The 16,317-nt window shown below is 29.9% G+C and overlaps 2 protein-coding genes across 2 annotated transcripts in view; both read right to left on the reverse strand.

Annotated features, from left to right (window-relative positions):
• The window catches only part of LOC111637857 (zinc finger protein 729-like), a 117,848-nt gene that overhangs the window by 49,609 nt on the left and 51,922 nt on the right, over positions 1-16,317 (reverse strand). Inside the window, exons 4-11 of the mRNA XM_023383441.1 lie at positions 14,522-15,216; positions 10,414-10,477; positions 9,223-9,917; positions 7,550-7,699; positions 5,779-5,851; positions 3,928-4,079; positions 3,646-3,709; positions 1,257-2,515 (exon numbers count right to left, since the gene is read on the reverse strand). Of these exons, the coding sequence (XP_023239209.1) occupies positions 1,257-2,515; positions 3,646-3,709; positions 3,928-4,079; positions 5,779-5,851; positions 7,550-7,699; positions 9,223-9,917; positions 10,414-10,477; positions 14,522-15,216 (3,152 nt within the window). The remainder of the gene's footprint in view (positions 1-1,256; positions 2,516-3,645; positions 3,710-3,927; positions 4,080-5,778; positions 5,852-7,549; positions 7,700-9,222; positions 9,918-10,413; positions 10,478-14,521; positions 15,217-16,317) is intronic.
• LOC111637862 (zinc finger protein 525-like) lies at positions 13,428-15,395 on the reverse strand. The gene is made up of 2 exons (XM_023383448.1): positions 15,316-15,395; positions 13,428-15,216 (listed from the first exon to the last, which is right to left on the reverse strand). Exon 2 carries the CDS (start codon positions 15,059-15,061, stop codon positions 13,985-13,987), a length of 1,077 nt encoding a protein of 358 aa, XP_023239216.1. The 5' UTR covers positions 15,062-15,216; positions 15,316-15,395; the 3' UTR covers positions 13,428-13,984.

Raw genomic sequence — 16,317 nt, forward strand, 5'->3', positions numbered from 1 at the left:
GGGCGGCCCCTATTTAGGCGTACCTAAATAGGGGCCAGCTTCCCATACCTAATACAAAATACAGGTACCTAATACTATATAACAGCAGGAAAAGTATAAATTTAAATATCAAACAGGAGATTCTATTTTATAATTTGCTCTTTTTGTTTTTGTTTTTTGCTTTGTTTTTATTTTTTGTCACAGAACAGTTCAAGGATTATTACGGTCATTGTTTTCGCTTTTGCCCATCCGGATAACAAAAAATGTAAATTTACGCAAGTTCTATTCAAGATAAAATAATTCAATATTCATCAAATAGTTATAAATAACAGATTCAATTCAATTAAAGAAGAAAGTTCAGAAAATCTTAAAGAAAAAAATTCATAGAAGCAGGATTTTGGAGCGTTTAAACATCATTTATTTAATTGAAAATGAATTTCGTACAGAAATATTTATGAATTTCTCCACACAATAACTAATTTAATTTAATTCCAATTTTATAACTTTATTTTTAAATCTAAGTTTAAGTAAAACAATGAAAATACAACGAGATAAAGTAATTTTTAAAGATATTTTAAAGGGCTACATAACAAATAATTTCTTTGATTGTAATTGTTATAAACGAAATGACTGACATAAAAATAATCAGTAAAGTGTTTATTAAACATTTCAACGTGTTGCTCGTTATTTTATAATATATTTACTGTATTAACTTAGACGTTATTTAAAAATATAGCATTTTATTTGTTTCAACGAATTTCACAAGAGAAATTCTACGGTCAAAGATGGCTTCGAACGTGAACACTTCGTGCAAGATTCGTGCAAAATTTTTTATCACAAATATCACATTTCTTAACGCTTGTATCGGTAATTAACTCCACGTGTCTTTTCAAACGATCTTCTGATTTAAATGTCTTTTTGCAAATATTGCATCGATGTTTTCCTCTCGGGGGATGAGCGGTCTTTCGATGAGTTTCAAATTCGACTTTCCTTGTAAATTTCTTTCTGCAAATGTCACAACAGAAATGCATCTCATAATTGTAAGTATTTAGATGACGCTCCAAACTAGGTGCATGTATATAAGTCTCTTTACAAATATTACATTGATAAGGAGATTGCTTCGGATGTATTTTCGTACAAATAAACTTTAAATGGTATTTCAGTTCACTTTCAGTTTCGAATTTTCTTGTACAATTAATGCAAGGATGCGGTTTTTCTGCGTGAATAAGTTGATGCTTTAAGAAATTAGTTTTGTTATCAAACCCCTTTTCACATACCTCACAAACATGACGATAATTATCTTGATTATGATAACTTTCGTGACGCTTTAACTGGTGTTTACTTCGAAATCCTCTGTTACACGTCTCGCAAAGAAACGGTTTTACCTCATAATGACTTTTCTGATGAAGAGCTAACTGGTATTTAGTTTTAAATTCCTTATTACAAACGTTACACTTTTCAATGTGATTTTTCAAATGAGCTTTCAACATATTTTCGGTTCTGAATGGCGCAGTACAATATTTGCATACGAGCATACCTTCGTGTTGAACATAGCGATGAGTTACCAAATATTTTTTAAGTTTAAAACCTGTTTTACATATGTCACAAACGTACTTATTTCTGTCGATATGATAGTATTGATGCCGTTTCAAATAGTGTTTAATTTTAAACTTTTTGTTACATATATCACAAGAATACTTGTATTCGTTTGTGTGTAGATCGACATGGTTTTTAAAATCAGAATTGCGTTTAAAACGTTTCTTACATACTTCACAAGAATAATTAAACTCGTTGCTATGAATGACTTTATGATGTGCCAAAGAGCGTTTTGTTTTAAAACGCTTGTTACATAAGTCACAGGAATAGTTACGTCGTTCACTGTGAATTTCGTAATGTCTTTTCAAACAGTTTTTTGTTTTATAATACTTATTACAAATATCGCATTTGAAAGGTCGGTTTTTATTATGCGCCTCTTCGTGAGTTCTCAAACGACATTCGAATTTAAACTCTTTGTTACATATCTTACAACGATGAGGTATGTGTTTTCTCATATGTCTCTCTAAACGATCCTTCGACCAAGCGCGTTGATTGCAAATATCACATTGAAGCCGTTTTCGTCCAGTATTAGATTTTTTACGTTTTTTTGGAGACGACTTCGTACGAACTTTTCTATTATCGATTTCGATTTGGTTTTCAGTGTTGTGTTCTCTCACGTGCCTTCGTAAAAGAAATTGCCACGAAAACTTCTGATTGCAAGTTGAGCAGCGGAATGGTTTCTTTCCAACATGAAATAACAAATGCGCTTTTAATATTCCCTTATTAATAAATGTCTGTTTACAGAAATCACAGGTGAATTTTTGTTTAGAACGAGATGCAAGCATAATCCTGAAGTATTTCCTTTTAATCTTTTCTTTCACTTGATTGCATTTTCTAACGGAAGGAACGTATTTCGTTTTCTTGATATTATTCTTATAACGCTTCTCTGTATTTGAATTGTGCGGATTATCGTATTGCTTTGTCTGTTCTTCTTGCTTAACTGAGAATTTAAAAAATAACACAATAAAGTACCATTATAGTTCAAAAAACATAACAGTTTAAATATTTAAAATTTAAACTATAGGTTTTTACTTTATAAACACTCGCTATTTTTAAAAATAAAACCTTCAAAAAGACCACAAAAGTGGTTATCAGCAATGGAAAGAGCTATTAAGTATATGTAGATTCTTCCTAGATTCGTGTAGTTTGGTGACGTACTCTCTCTGGTGATAAATCTAGGCGAAAAAAAACGACAAAATTCCCATTGCTTAAGTCCAGAACGATCCAATTAATTTATTCAAAATTTAAAAGATGCACAATACTGATGGTGGACCTTAATCTCTTAACTATTAGAAGTATTTAATTGAGGAAAATCTGCAAGTTATCAGGTGATTGTGAAATGAATAATAGAATTATCATAAAATCTTTTTTAGTATATTATTACTGAATTAATTTATTTCAAATATTAAAGACAGGGATCAGGAAGTGCCTGTCGAAGCATTTATGGTGGATTTGTTCAATGGATTAAAGGAACTGAGGAAGATGGATCTGACTCCATTGCAAGACAAATTGCTTCAAATGATCACTGGCCTGAATTAAGGATACTTGTTTTAGTAGTAAGTATCTATATCTGATTGTCAATGTTATTAGTAATATTTTTATATTTCATAGAATTGTAAGTCCACTAATTCAATTTAAATGGTCTTAATTTCCAAAAAATATAAATGTTTTTTAATATGTTCAAATGTTATCAACATATAAAAAATGCCATTCTTGGGAACTGTTTTCAGTTCTGTCTCCAGGAGTTTGTATATGTCAAAAACATTTGACAAGCCTATTAAAAAAGTTTACATTCTTTTTTAACATTAACACCATTTAAATCAAATTTTGAGGACCTATTAGAATATACTGGCTTTACATGCTGTCATAATTCTTTCAGATACTATTATTTCTCTTCATTAAAATTAATTAGCATTAATGATAAAACTATTTATTGAAACAGTTTATAAATTTAATGATATTTTATGTATGTTTAAGAGATATAGAATATAATTATGATTTTTTNTATAAACTCTAATTTAAAAAAAAAAAAAGATGGCTTTAAAAATAAAATTGTAACATCTTACTTACTTTGGATATTCAATTCATTCCTGTGAAAGTTTTCGTCCAGAGTGAAGAATTCATTCTTGACAGGCTAAACAATACAAAAATGTATTATACACGAAAACTACTATAAATTAGTAAACTATAAATCTGTTCTTTTGCGATTTCAGATATATTAAAACTGTAAAAATTACTTAAGCTTTTCGAAAAATTAACATAATTATGTACGCTTTCTCTTTCAATAATCCAGACAAACTACTATACAAATTTTACTTATGTGTAAAACGTTTAGAAATTTGTTTCACTTACCTTTAAATCTTCGTATTCATCTGGGAGATAAACTCCATTACAATCTTCAGATTTTACTTTAAAATTCAATCTTTTCAAAACAACTTTACATTCTGATTTTATATCGTATTTAGTATCGCAATTCTCCTCTTTTATTTTCTCTTTCTTACAATCTGTATTGAAATTTAACAGTGAATTAATCAGTGACTAATTTAACTTATTTTAAAAATTTTATAAAATGTGTTACATTGGTCACTTGCTGTGATAAACCCTTACCTAAAATAATCTCTGTAGTTATATAAATCAAATACTAATAATATAATACAATATAAGAGTTTGAAGTAGGAAATAAGGTGAAATGGAACACTGTCAACCAGCAATCTGTTTTTATGCACATGTGAAATTATTACAATTTTAAATGAAGAAAGCTACACAAATAAGTCTTTTTAAATCTATTTTATTCCAGTCAAAAATGGATAGAAGGGGACTTATAATATGTCGTCTGCTCTCAGTCCGTCAAGATAAAATACTAAAATTTTCATCAAAAAGGCACGACGATACACCATTAAAAATAGTTCACACACGTAAGCCTTGTATAGAATCAGGCTCCAATAAACATTAAAACAGAGCTAAATGTCTCGATAATGGCAAACAAGTGTAATACAGTAGTCTTATTTATAAATTTTAGAGTCCTCTTACAAAAATAGACTGATTAAAGGGAATTTACACAACTTCACTAAATAAAAATAATTCTAATAAATGAAATTTTTCACATAATTGTTGATGCATTTGGTTGTTTTATATACCCCCTACCATCATTTATACTACTATCCCACACAATAGGGCCAATATCTTTAATATATAGGGGAGATCGGGGCAACTTCGGCATGCGGGGCAAGTTTGTCAAGCGCTTTTTTTAAAAAACAAATTAAAAGGAGACTTTGGTTATAGGTTAGGCAGTTGAGTTTTATTGGTGGCTTGTTGAGTGTAGTGTTTTTATTGTTCTCCAACAAGCGTAGTTGAATTATCAAGCAAATTTTCATTTTCGTTCAATTCCATATAATATTTTTTTTCCATTTATATTGAATTGGCAGGTTTTGTTATAATTCCATGATAACGAAAGTTACTTTTCCTGTTAGAAGGATGTAACTTCAACTTATTCACGTGGCCAGATCGTGGCTTGGCATTCTGTTCTCAGGGTTGTACTTAATGTTTCGAAATCATGACTAGCGGGGTAAGATCGGCAACATAAAGCCACATTAGAAGCAAAGGATAAAAATCAAACAGATGATAAATGAAAACATGTTTGCATTTGTTATTCATGTATATATGTCTTTGAACTTGCATTTCGTTGTAATAATATTAAATGGGTGTTGGATTTGTATTTCTTTGTTTTAATAGTGAATTCCAACTTATACATTGTTAATAACATAATTTTATATACGTGCCTATCTTGCCCCATTACTGTTGCCCCTATACCAGGGGCAACTTTAATAAAAATAATTAAAATAATTACAACTTTACAAAAAGAGAGAAGTTGCCGATCTTGCCCCTATACCCGGGGCAACTTCGTCAATTTCTCTCTTCTTGTAAAGTTGTAATTATTTTAATTATTTTTATTTCCAAACTGATTTTAACCAGTTCTATAGTAAGGTAACATTCCAATAGACAATATGCAAAGCTTTTTTTTCAGTTTACAGCAGTATTTATTACACAAAATTTAAGTAAAGCTTAACATGCCGATCTTGCCCCGATCTCCCCTAATAATTATTCTATAACTGTAACTATAAATTTATTTATATTTATGTTTTAACTATTCTCCTAATCACTAGAAACATATTTTTATAGCATTAAATGTATGGAACCTCTTACCTATTTCACTGTTATAACCGTAATGACTCCACATATCGGAACTGTTTGAAATTGATTTTTTATAAATATTTATCTGAAATAATAAAAATCTTGTTTTAAATTATTAGACGAATTGATCTTCATAGAAAAATAAATAAAAAATAATTAAAAAGTTATTTTAAAAAACTTTCTATATTTTTAAATATTATAAAATAGCAAACAGCTTAATTTTGAGTGTATAATTTTGAATGGGTTTTATAAAGAAAAAAAAACAAAAGAAAAAAGAACAAGAGTACAAAAAACAGGCGAAATATCACCTAAGACAGTACTTGGTTTAAAACACAGGACTTAACAGATTTCTCCGGTTTTTTTTTTTATCTTGCAATGCTTTTTATATCATACTGTTGGCATTTTCTGTAGTGTTTGTGAAATTCAAATTATCAGCAGCCAGGAAAGCTTCATTGCGTATACATTGAGAGTAAATGTGTAAATCTCACTCCTATCCTTTTCTAGATAAGACATACTTTTTGTTGAACAGTTCAGCCATGTCAAAAGATGTCATCACTTCAGACTTACGGGTCATCATGAAAGTATAACATTCAAGATCCAAAGCAGTCTAATGTTAAAAATGAAATAAAATGGAGGAGAGCTCGACCCCTCCCATCCATTTAATTTCATTAAATTTTATACAGTTTATGCATTTTATTATATTCATTTTAAAAATTTCTTTTATGTTTCCTTTTTACTTATGGTATCTATAATTCGTAAATTGATGAAGATTTTAAGTGGGGGTTGGGTACAAAAGTTGTTGAAGAAGAGAGAAAGAGTGAAAATTTCAAAAGAAATGTGGACTTGATTTATGGTTAATCTCGAGAACGGAGTTAGAAGAAATACGAGACAAAACATAGAAACCATTATTAACAGGAGGCCTCGATTAACTATATACAAACGAAGGAAACTGAAAGTACATTATTTCAGTTCAAATGTTTTTCCCTGAAAGCAGTTAATATATGACCGGAACGACTCTATTAATAAAAGAAAAGTGTGATGTACAAGGGCAAAACACTACCAATTTGGGTTGGAGAGCATATAATTTAAATTAATTAAGTTAAAAATATGATTAAAACTTGCAGCCCGGCATTGTTACGATGTCACAACAAATAAGTGCACATGCCATATACAACGCCAGTCACTCCACTTGTCAATGGCGACCATTACACACAGAACTATAAACTTATGACGACGTTTGCTAGCTGACGACGTCATCACACATTGACAATTGCATTCTGTTTCCAGATAATTGAATAAGGGGAATTACCCACTGAGTTCCATTACCCTACTATATAAAATATGTTATTCTATTTTCTATTTTATATTTTAACAGTTTAATTGTATTTGTTGTCCTTAATTTAATTAAAACAAAACTGATTTTTATAGATCAGTGTTTCTCAACGGGGGTGATATCACTCTCATGAGGGAGTTTTTCCATGTTGAAGGGGCGATTAGTAACAATTTATATTTTGGGGGCGAAAAACAATTTTCTGGGCGATATAGTAAAACATTATATTAAGAATAATTAGATGCTTTATACGTTATATTGTACATTAATTAAACAAAGTCTATTCAATGCAGTACGAATTTGGCGTTAGCCTTGGCCCTCGGCATCGAAATTTTGAAGTGAAGGGGGCGATACTACGTAACGGTTTTATTGAAGGGGACGATACTACGTTGAGAAGGGCGACGATTCGTTAGAGGTTGATAACACTGGTATAGAACAATACTTTTTACTCACCTCAACATCGTCATCGTCTCGATATTCTAAAGGCTCTGATTTAATTATTTTACAAAATTGCTCGTAATTCGTCTTAAGTTGTTCCTTTTCATTCTTTAATACAGGTTCAAATGTAACATCCGAATGTTCTAATTCTGGCTCCTCTTTTATCTTCATTTTTGTAATTTACAATATTGTCGTTTGTCAGCAATCTCCATTCAATCAAAGAGATATTTTAAAATCATCGAGTTATATTTAAATTAATAAATAAATATGTAAAATTGATATAATTCGAATCACTTACCTTTTGTAGTTGAATAGTGTCTCATTAATCAATATAAATTAATAAATATCCACGATAATTCCCTCAAAATATAGAGCAAGTAACAAAGAAAGACAAGTAAACACACTGCTATTGTTAGTGGTGCACACCTCAAGGTTATGGTAGAAAGTCGTGGGGTGCACGTCATGTGACAGTTTGTAAGTACAAAACAACGTGTTATGTGGTAAACAACTTAAAACAAGTATTGTTCTTAAAACCTACCTGTGAATGTTTTTGATTTCATCTTTAATAGAATGCCAGACATTCAAAACTCCGATATAAATATAAAATTATGAGCGATTCTACTTTACACTCCGGTTTCTGTTTTATTTTCTGTTTGTAAAGAAGTCAAGGGTTAATTTAAGTCATTGCTTCTGCTTCCCTTCCTTCCGGATAACAAGTTTAAATTTATTTTATATCTGTGGACAACAGATCTTCAGGCGTATTCACAGAATGCTAAAGTGGCAATATGCAGTTAGAGAGACAAAAGAAGATTAAAATGGCGCTTTGGATTAGTTGCGACAGGTAATGAAAGGACACACTGTGATACTTTCACAACTTACCACGTTGATCTTACTTTTAACGTATTATCTTCTTCAGAGAAGGTACAGTACATACAAGAGGAAAACAGAAATAACGATATAAGGCTCACAAGATTACGTAAAAAAGATTAAAGTAGTAGTAAGAAAGATTTATTTTACGGGATTCTTCAATGTATGTAGTATGTCAATACTTTAGTGTGTCACAAAAGTCTCCTATCCTAGAGCTATTATTTTCATATAAACTGTACCAACCCTTATTACGTGTGCCTTAATTGCCAATATAAAACGTGTGAAGTGAGTAAAAATGTTTATGTTACTACATATTTTGTAATTATAGATCTTACACAGTTTAATAAACGGATTTGTAAAGACAATTCTTTTGAATTCTTAAATATTTTTGTAATAAGTGTTATGTCAATAAATAATGGAAACTGATTTTATTATTCCTTATTACAAACATTACATCTTTTAATATGAATTTTCGAATGCGCTTTCATAATATTTTCCGTTTTGAATGGTTTATTACAATATTTGCATACAAACATCTTTTCATGTTCAATCAAGCGATGTCTGACAAATGCTGGTTTATAATTAAAACCTGCGTTACATATTTCACATACATACATACTTCTATCGCTGTGAATAATCTTATGGTATCTCAAAGAGGCTTTCGTTTTAAAATGTTTGTTACAAATATCACAAGAATATTTGTATTCATCGCTGTGTATAACACTATGCAATTTTAAAGTCAGTTTTGATTTAAATGTTTTCTTACATATGTCACATTGATTAAAGTCATCGTCATGAACAACCCTTTTATGATGACTCACATAGTGTTTAGTCTTAAAACGTCTCTTACATATCTCACAAGAATAGTTATATTGTTCAGTATGAAGTTCATAATGAACTTTTAAATGTGTTTTCGTTTTATAACACTTATTACAAATATCGCATTTGAAAGGACGGTTTTCACTATGAGTTATTTCGTGACGTCTCAAACGAGATTCGTATTTAAATTCTTTCTTACATATCTTACACCGAGGACGTATGTGTTTTCTTTTGTTTGTCTGTAAACGGTACTTTGATCGAAGGCGTTTATCAGAAATATCAGATTGACAGATTTTCCCCTGAATATTAGATCCTTTACAATATTTTGAAGATGATTGCACACCAACTTGATTTCCATTCTTGTGTTCTTTCATGTGTCTTCGTAAAAGAAATTGCCACGAAAACTTCTCATTGCAGGTTGAACAACTAAATGGTTTCTTTCCAACATGAAAAAACAGATGCGCTTCTAATATTTCCTTATTTATAAATGTCTGTTTACACAAGTCACACGTGAATTTTTGTTTAGAATCAGATGCAAGCATAACCCTGAAGTATTTCCTTTTAATCTTTTTTTGCACTTGATTGCATTTTCTAACGGAAGGAATGTATTTCGTTTTCTTGATATTATTCTTATAACGCTTCTCTCTATTTGAATTCTCTTGAATATCATCTTCTTTACTTTGTTTTTCATCCTTAACTGAAAATTTTAAAAAGTTACATAATGAAGCGCCCATTATATTTTAAAAATTCAAGTTTAAGTAATATCAAAATGTAATCACTTAAGATAACTTGTTACCAATTTTATAAGTACACAATACAAATGTAAGCTTTTCTTGTAATTTTTATAATTAATCTAAAAAATTATTTATTTTTTTATTTCTTCACTCGATTGGTTAGCAAATAAACGTGGCGTAATCGCCTGCTTTTATAGAGACAATGTTCTAGAAAACAATACAATAATGTGTACAACAATAAACTATTTTCTTGATCAAAATGAAGAGGAGCGTAACCCGAAATGCATTTATATTGAGAACAATAAAAATGACTTTCCTTTACAAAATAGTTTCCCTTGTATAATAGATCTGTTAACAAAATAATATCTAGTTATCACAGAACTGCAGAAAACTTTAGATTAAACAATATGCAACAACAATAAGAGCATTTAAGAAATAAACTTGTGATGTGTTACTTACTTTGTACGTTTGTTTCATTCCAGTTAATAATTTCGTCGGGAGTGAAAAACTCGTTCTTGACAGGCTAAACAATTTATAAACAAAACATATATTGTTTAGGAAAATCGTTATGAGTTAGTAAATCATATATCTGTTATTTTGTAATTCTATATATAACTAGCAGACCGTGCCACGCGTTGTTGTGGCTCAAAATGTATCTATTATAAATGTATTACACTTCCCTCGTGGGGGAAAAATTTCTTCTTAGTGTACATTCTCTNAATATATAATAATTAAACATTGTTGACTTTCGGAACTCCTCTTAAAGATTTTTTTTGGTGAAAATATTTTATTATAAAAGACTGGTTTGGGGTTCCCCGTTAGTGGAGGCCCCAGGCAGTTGCCTTTTTTGCTAATAGAATAACGCGCCACTGGATCTAATATCATTTCTAGTGACGTAACAGGTTACATTTATGTTATTTGAGGCTTAATTTTACTTTGTCAATTATCAGGAAAGAAGAGAAGCGAAAATAATGACTTAAAATAACCTTTAAATATAATAGTAGGAAAAATGAATTTCGTTTTTATTGATAAATTGTGATGCAGTTCACAGACGTTTTTTAAATTTTTAATGCCTACAAGAAGTTGTTCTTTTTAATTAAACTCTATTCTCGGTGTAAGCACTAAAGAACCTTTCTACAACCCATAATGGATTTAGCCAGGCTCAATATGATGCTGCCGTTTGGTGAGGGAAGAAGTCCGAATATCTTAACAGATCACCCTAAATAAAGTGATGTTATTAATAATGATTATTGGTTTATACTTTACCTTCGGAATGCTCCTGATTGATTTGTAATGTTAGAAAAGGCTAAGAAGAAGATTGCTAAACAAATCATTTCTCAAAAATTACAACTCGATAACAGGCATATTATTTTGCTCTGTAATTAAGATAATATATTCTGTATACAGATGCACTTTGGTTTACAGAATGTGCGTATTTTGTTATCTTTCTGAAATAAATACAGAGAAAACATTTAGATAACTTTATAATACTGATTATTTTCAAATATTCTTTGTACAATACGTTTTTTGAGAATACAAAGCCATTGAAATTGAGAAATCTGATGGTTGTAGAGCCGAGCAATTAAGTTCATCATCAGTTCTGGTGACACAAAAATAATACCAAATACCTGTAAAGACGGTATTATTTTCAGCTGTATATTGAATCATTAGATTTGTAGGTTACAAAGCCACGTTTCTTTCCTTCTCGACTCTTCCATAAAGTAGTAGTTTTATCTTTGAAACATTTCTTTTCTCCTTCCATTCGTGACACAAATTTATATCTAAAAAAATTAAAAAGTTGAGATAACTTGAAATAATTATGTCATTATTAAAAGTAAAAATTTTCCATAGATTTTACGAAGCCATTTTATTAATTTCAAAATCTTTTTGTTGACAATGTTTCGCTACTGCTGAGTTAGAGTGATTATATTTTATTTATTTAATGTGTTCAGAAAATATTGTAAATTCTAAGATATAAAAATACTGGATCAATTTTTATCTATAGAATAGAAATCTTAAAATACGACCTCTAACACTACAGCATTTGTTACAAATTAATCCCAAAATCAATACAAAATTTTGTTACGATGAATTTCTCCAATATTTTAACAGCTAATAACTAATAAACAGAAAGCTTTAACAAGCTGAAATTTAATAAAATAGTTCATTTGAAAGCTAAAATTTGCAAGTGGATTAACCATATGTTTGTTAATCCACTGTTCAAACAGTTTTTCTGCTCGTTTAATTGTAATCTCATCTATCTCCGAAGAATTTTGAAAAATTGAATGTGCAAGAATTTACCTTTTTTTTTTAGAACCATGTATTTCCAAATTGGCACTTGAAGTTCTCTTGTATATTAAAATTAAACCATTGAAAAAAACATATTTAAGTCTATCAGAAAGATTTTTCACTTTCTCTTTTTATTTAAGCTAAAAAAGTTACTTTAAATTATGTGATAAAGTTTGTTCAACATGCGAAAATACTTGCATTGGCCCATGGTGGCTATATCACTACCAACTTGACCATCGCCAAAAGTCAATGCCCGATAGACAGGCAGGACTAGCTACGGGTTTACTTTATCACAGGTTCCCAAGCCTTATAGTAATTCTAAACCACGATTTTTCAAACGTTATTGTTTAAATTCTTTAAACTTGATGTTGTTCGATGTTATTGTAGCATCATGTGGCAGTTTATAGTACCAACTCATTGCCGTTGCTTAAGGAACTGGAATATTGGCAAAATATTTCTGTTCTGGAATCTAGTAACTGTCTCTTCTAGCGGGACAATAGAACAACCGAGCAGTATTTTCACCAAGATGCATGCAATTGATCAATGCATCATGTTCTTCTATTAAAAATTCAAAAATATTCCGGTTATCATCACAGATTCAAGCAACATACACTCCAGGTTTAAGATTTTCCACTGGTACAGTACATAAAAAAATGTGGATGCTAATTGTAAACACGTTAGCTTTCTTGCATCTGAAACAGCAACATAAAAAGCTTAATTTTTTCAAAACTGCTTCCAAGTGATATAAGTAATTTTTATGGAAATTGATCTGGCGCCTCAACCATGCATTGTACTTTGAAATTTTTACACAGTGTATCAACAGGACTTTATACAAGTCCTGTTGTACAGTACATTGTATAAAAATTTCATTAAAATTATAGATGGACGAGCAGGGTACTCTAGGACAGGTGGCACAGAATGAACCCATTCGAAAATTTTGATAAATCATTACACATAAAACAATGAACAAACAAAAATCCATAAAAAGAACATATCATTTATTTTATTTAAAATTAATTTCATAAACAAATAAGTGCAAAGTTACTCATCATAATAACTAATTCCATTAACTTATACTAAAGAAGAAATTTTCCCGTCAAGTATAACAAAATATTTTTATGAGAAAGAAAATATTGTAATGAACCATTCTTCATTCCCTACTTTCTAATAATAAGTATTCCATCGTTCTTCACAGAGAAATTTCTCCTTGTTATATATGTAATGTATGAAACGATATATTTAATGAATCCAAATAAAATATTCATTATTTAAAAATATACTGTATATTATCTTTAAATTGTTTTCAACACAAGCAAAACATTATTCTACAAGATGACTTCGCACGTGAAATTTTAAATTATAATTTGAACAGAATTTTTTGTCACAAACGTCACATTTCTTAACGCTTGAATCTGTATTCTTCTGCATATGAATTTCTAAACCACGTTTTTGTTTAAACGTTGTTTTGCAAATTTCGCATTGATATTTTCCTTCTGTGGGATGAGTAGACTCTCGATGACTTTGAAATTCCAGTTCTGTTGTAAACTTTCTCTTACAAATGTCACAACAGAAATGTATCTTATCACTAAAAGTACTCAGATGCCTCAAGAAATAGGATTTTAAATTGAAAGTCTGCTTACAGATATTACATTGGTAAGGAAGTTTCTTCCAATCTATGTTCAGACGACAAACTTTGAAATGGCATTTTAGTTTGTTTTCAGTTTCAAAACTTATTTTACAATTAATGCAAGGATAACGTTTTTTTACATGAATCCCTTCGTGCCTTAAGAGATTTTTTTTTACTATAGAAGTGCTTTTTACATACCTCGCAAACAAACGGTTTTATGAAATGACTTTTCTGATGATTAATAAAGCAGCGTTTATTTTTAAATTTCTTATTACAAACATTACATCTTTTAATATGAATTTTCGAATGCGCTTTCATAATATTTTCCGTTTTGAATGGTTTATTACAATATTTGCATACAAACATCTTTTCATGTTCAATCAAGCGATGTCTGACAAATGCTGGTTTATAATTAAAACCTGCGTTACATATTTCACATACATACATACTTCTATCGCTGTGAATAATCTTATGGTATCTCAAAGAGGCTTTCGTTTTAAAATGTTTGTTACAAATATCACAAGAATATTTGTATTCATCGCTGTGTATAACACTATGCAATTTTAAAGTCAGTTTTGATTTAAATGTTTTCTTACATATGTCACATTGATTAAAGTCATCGTCATGAACAACCCTTTTATGATGACTCACATAGTGTTTAGTCTTAAAACGTCTCTTACATATCTCACAAGAATAGTTATATTGTTCAGTATGAAGTTCATAATGAACTTTTAAATGTGTTTTCGTTTTATAACACTTATTACAAATATCGCATTTGAAAGGACGGTTTTCACTATGAGTTATTTCGTGACGTCTCAAACGAGATTCGTATTTAAATTCTTTCTTACATATCTTACACCGAGGACGTATGTGTTTTCTTTTGTTTGTCTGTAAACGGTACTTTGATCGAAGGCGTTTATCAGAAATATCAGATTGACAGATTTTCCCCTGAATATTAGATCCTTTACAATATTTTGAAGATGATTGCACACCAACTTGATTTCCATTCTTGTGTTCTTTCATGTGTCTTCGTAAAAGAAATTGCCACGAAAACTTCTCATTGCAGGTTGAACAACTAAATGGTTTCTTTCCAACATGAAAAAACAGATGCGCTTCTAATATTTCCTTATTTATAAATGTCTGTTTACACAAGTCACACGTGAATTTTTGTTTAGAATCAGATGCAAGCATAACCCTGAAGTATTTCCTTTTAATCTTTTTTTGCACTTGATTGCATTTTCTAACGGAAGGAATGTATTTCGTTTTCTTGATATTATTCTTATAACGCTTCTCTCTATTTGAATTCTCTTGAATATCATCTTCTTTACTTTGTTTTTCATCCTTAACTGAAAATTTTAAAAAGTTACATAATGAAGCGCCCATTATATTTTAAAAATTCAAGTTTAAGTAATATCAAAATGTAATCACTTAAGATAACTTGTTACCAATTTTATAAGTACACAATACAAATGTAAGCTTTTCTTGTAATTTTTATAATTAATCTAAAAAATTATTTATTTTTTTATTTCTTCACTCGATTGGTTAGCAAATAAACGTGGCGTAATCGCCTGCTTTTATAGAGACAATGTTCTAGAAAACAATACAATAATGTGTACAACAATAAACTATTTTCTTGATCAAAATGAAGAGGAGCGTAACCCGAAATGCATTTATATTGAGAACAATAAAAATGACTTTCCTTTACAAAATAGTTTCCCTTGTATAATAGATCTGTTAACAAAATAATATCTAGTTATCACAGAACTGCAGAAAACTTTAGATTAAACAATATGCAACAACAATAAGAGCATTTAAGAAATAAACTTGTGATGTGTTACTTACTTTGTACGTTTGTTTCATTCCAGTTAATAATTTCGTCGGGAGTGAAAAACTCGTTCTTGACAGGCTAAACAATTTATAAACAAAACATATATTGTTTAGGAAAATCGTTATGAGTTAGTAAATCATATATCTGTTATTTTGTAATTCTATATATAACTAGCAGACCGTGCCACGCGTTGTTGTGGCTCAAAATGTATCTATTATAAATGTATTACACTTCCCTCGTGGGGGAAAAATTTCTTCTTAGTGTACATTCTCTTGACGTACCCTATTAAAACGCAATCAAACACGCAAAAACCCGCATCTAAAATAGTATAAATAGAAGCAGAGTTCTTTACCGTAAGCCTTAATTCTAACCATCTCCCTTCAGGGGGGAATTTCGACACGTATATTATATAAAAACATGTGCGTATTCGAATGCAGCGTTGTGTCAAAATTTCAAAGGAATCGGTAGGAACAAAGGAACATTACATTTTTATTTATATAAATAGATAGAAGATGATCCGCTTTAGTTCATTTTCACAGAAAAGCATAATGCCTCACAGAAAAGCAAACTTAGGGCGTCGTACTCGTAGCGCCATCTGTTGGACGTAAAAGCCTTAACC

This window comes from Centruroides sculpturatus, unplaced genomic scaffold (genome assembly GCF_000671375.1).
Source record: "Centruroides sculpturatus isolate CEXI.00-Female unplaced genomic scaffold, Cexi_2.0 scaffold1050, whole genome shotgun sequence".
NCBI lineage: Eukaryota > Metazoa > Arthropoda > Arachnida > Scorpiones > Buthidae > Centruroides > Centruroides sculpturatus.